This window comes from Cupressus sempervirens, chromosome 2 (genome assembly GCF_028749045.1).
Source record: "Cupressus sempervirens isolate cs-2001-9-10 chromosome 2, ASM2874904v1, whole genome shotgun sequence".
Classification (NCBI taxonomy): Eukaryota; Viridiplantae; Streptophyta; class Pinopsida; order Cupressales; family Cupressaceae; genus Cupressus; species Cupressus sempervirens.
In genome coordinates, this window is record NC_143119.1 from 303610065 (window position 1) to 303613916 (window position 3852).

General features: G+C 28.4%; 1 protein-coding gene across 1 annotated transcript; it reads right to left on the bottom strand.

Moving 5' to 3' along the window:
* Positions 1–2861: 2861 nt before the first annotated feature.
* Positions 2862–3629, bottom strand: LOC149572281 (uncharacterized). Its single transcript, XM_089811007.1, has one exon. It carries the CDS (start codon positions 3571–3573, stop codon positions 3130–3132), a length of 444 nt encoding a protein of 147 aa, XP_089667133.1. The 5' UTR covers positions 3574–3629; the 3' UTR covers positions 2862–3129.
* Positions 3630–3852: the final 223 nt, after the last annotated feature.

A 3852-nucleotide genomic window follows, 5' to 3' on the forward strand; every position in this document is an offset into this window, starting at 1 on the left:
TTTAAGAATCAATAAACTTTCTCATAAAATACCTTGACCTTTAAAGCTCAACGCCTACAATTTTTAACACTCTAATCGGTAACATGTCTTGTTTGTAAAATGGAAATTTGTGGCAATTACATGTTGAGCATAATCTAAATCATATGGTCTACGTGAATGCACCATGTGTTGGGGTGCTTCTCCGTCAATTCATTGAAATTATTTAATCATTTGGAAGGTTAAATGAATCGTTTACCTTTTAAACATCAACGATAAGCCTCATCCTAGTCAGTCTAGGATAAATGCACGATATATTTGACTATAGTTTCCACCTCAATTATTCCCTCTACCCTACAATCTTAATCTTATTATTAGTGACTATAATTTCCACCTCAATTTTATCCATTAATCTTTTTCTTAAAAATTCTAAAAATAGTTTATAGTATATTATTTGCTAAAATATTTTATTAATATCTATTTTTTAATATTCTATACTTTTTTATAATTAGTTTTAAAAAAATTTCAAACAAAAAAATACTAAAATTTGACATGCATTGTTATTATTATTATAAAGTTTACTTGTTTTATATATGTAGGAGACAGACTATAGTTTATGCATTGTTAGTACTTTATGCCTTACATAAATGTCAGTACTTTTCCCTTTCATAAATTAGTATAGATATCTTAAATAAATCTATCTAAAGAAATGTTGATAGATATCCACTACAAAATAATTATAATTTAATATATTACATTTAAAAATATATATATTTCCTTTATCTTTATTTATTTATTTTTTACTAAGTTTTTTATTTTAATTTTTTTTTAAATGGATGATTTATAGTCCAAATATTATAATTTAAAATGATATTTTATGTAGTATTTATTAAATTACTTTTAAAAGTATATTCTATTTATAATAAGATTTAAACTTTTGACATGTAGATGGTTATCGAATTTAACCTAGAAGTGTAAAAGTTAACATTAACACGATCACACCATTCTGCCATTGTAGAATGCCTATCGACATTAATGATTCAAGTTTAGATAAATTTTAAATATAAATCAATGTACTTTTTTATCTCAGTTGAAAGTTTTAAATATCAATTAATGCATTCATTACCAAGTTAATTTCCAAGTTATTATGAAGTATTATCATTTTTTATTTTTTAATAAATTCTTCTTGAAAGTTATTATTTTTAAGAAATCAAAATTTTTAAAAACAAATTAAAGTTTAGATTTTTTAAAAGCATATATATATATATATATATATATATATATATATATATATATATATATATATATATTTCTAATAGTGATTTAAGATATAGTAATTTCAATGTTATATATTTTTAAATATTAATTATAGTAATGAATAAATAATAATAAAATTAATTCATTTTTTAAAATTAATCTAATTAATGTATGATATGTCATCCAATCATAAATTGCATAGTATATAATTTTGTCAATTTTTATTTTATTTTGAAATGAATGTATTCTATATAAAATAAATTTTTATGTTCAGAAAAAAATGTAAATAATTTATTAAATAAGATTTTATTTAAGATTTTAATTTTTTTTTAAATTAAAATTTTGTATTATTTTTAAAGTAAAATAAAAATTTAATTTTAATATATGAGATTAGTTAAAGGTGACAGTCAACTTATCCTGCAATAGTTCCATGATTAGAGATACAGATTAATTTCTCTCGACTTCAAGAATGTGGCAAGGAGGAATTCGGACACCAATAGTTATACATCTTATTTTTTAAAATCTTATATTGAGAAGGAAAAATTTTCACACAAACTTAAAAAAAGTCTACCTTTGCTATTTTGGTTTGTTTTTAGTGTATTGTTCGAGCATAGACTATGTCAATATTTTTATAGCTTTATTCATTGGTCTTGCATGGATAACACACACAAAGTAGCACATAGAGATATCTAAAATATCTACCAACCACATTAGAAAAATCACTTCGTTGTTACTATATTGTATAATATTATATAATAATCTTGGTTTGCAATTCTATTTCATTTTGACTCCTTCTTCAACCATAGACTATGGTTATAATCTTGTAGCCCAATTCATTACTCTTCTTGCTGCCACATCCATATTAAAATTGAAGGATCACGAAAACCTATTCTATCACATAACAAACAATGGAATCAACAAGTTAGATGCATGTCTATTAAATATTTTTCAACAAGTTAGATGCATGTCTATTAAATATTTTGTTGTCTGCATGTCTATTAAATATTTTTCAACAAGTTAGATGCATGTCTATTAAATATTTTGTTGTCGACTGACTCTTTAGCACTGAATCTTAAAAATTAACATTTATTTTCAATATTAGATAAATTTCTCTCGTTGAAATCATTTACTTGTTTATTCTACATTTTATCTTTCCCTCTATTTTATACTTTTATCTAAAGAAATAAGGTAGGGACTCCTGCTGTACAATCATCTTTTATCTTTCCCTCCACTTCATATTTATATCTAATTTCTTTAAATAAGACAGGGACTCCGGCTGGGACTCCTGCTGTACACAGGTCTTGTTATAATAATAATAATAAGTTCATGATTTAAAATTGAATCCCTCAAATCTAAATTTCTATAAACCTCTCTCTATATACAGGCATTTGTATTAAAGATTGGAATATTTTCAATTAATTCAACATAATTCGAGATCCACTTCATAAAGAGTTACATGTAATTCGACTTCATACAAAAACATACTCGTATGCAACTCAAATATCGTTTAATTATAGATCACCCAGCTCCTTGGGCAGAATATGTTTACAGAACTAAGAAGCAGAAGGAAATGTTTAATCCAATTATCATCCTTTACAATTACAAAAAGCCAAAAAGTAACACTAGAGTTGAAACCCATAAACTATCACATTCGCTTCTAATTTAACTTTTCCAATCACAACAATTCCCATATAATTAACCGCGTTCACATGACACAAGTAAATGTCTTATTTAGGCATCATCATCCTATTCACAAGGCCATAGTCATCATGCACCAGGACCAATGAAGATATTTTAAAAGAGGAAGATATTTATTTACACAATTTGAATAGTGACAATGATTCTTGAAGAAGCAACTCTTCTCCAAGAAGATATAATAATAATAATCTCTGATCTTCATGAATCCTTCTGAATGAGCGAATGTGAGGCGCCATGGGCACAATTGCTCAGAGGAAACCCACATGAAGGGAACTCAATGAAATCAGTGACAGGGAAAGAAGCAGAGAAGGAACCCACAAGGAAGACCAATGCATCTCCATCCCTCAAGACCTTATTAACACCGAGGTAGAAGAAGAAGATCTTAACGCTGATGCCATCCAACTCATGCAAGGAATTGAGGGCAATCTTACCACTCAACCTCTTGTTGTATTTGAGATGGTAGGAGTCGATCTGAAAGCTGCATGAAGTGGCCAAATTCACCACGAAGCTGCCATCGCTGGTATTGAAGCTGTAGCTTTCCACGTTGGTGGGCAAAAGGCCGATGGGAAACCCATGTTCTTCCAGCACTCTGTACGCCGTTGTGGGATCACAAGATTTGGGGGTAAACGTTAGAATCGCCATTAAAACTGTTGCAGATCTTTCAATAGAATGGAGAATAGAGAATAGAGGAAACAAAGGGCAAGTGTTGGTTATGATATGGGAACTTGTGGTTTGAGGTTAGAAGGAAGGTGACGCTACGTCATGATTCGTGTCGTGTTGTGCTTTACCAAGCCTACACTTGCCCCGTATATTCGTATAAGACGTGGCAAAACTACATTTTGATCCTTTCGTACCGTTTTTGGAGACTCGAGTTCAAGAAGACTTCTATTAACTTCTCGGCTTGGGTTAACACTCGGTCTT

Bases quoted from the DNA above. Each gene is read 5' to 3' on its own strand.
- LOC149572281 (XM_089811007.1), bottom strand. From the start codon at position 3,573: ATGGCGATTCTAACGTTTACCCCCAAATCTTGTGATCCCACAACGGCG.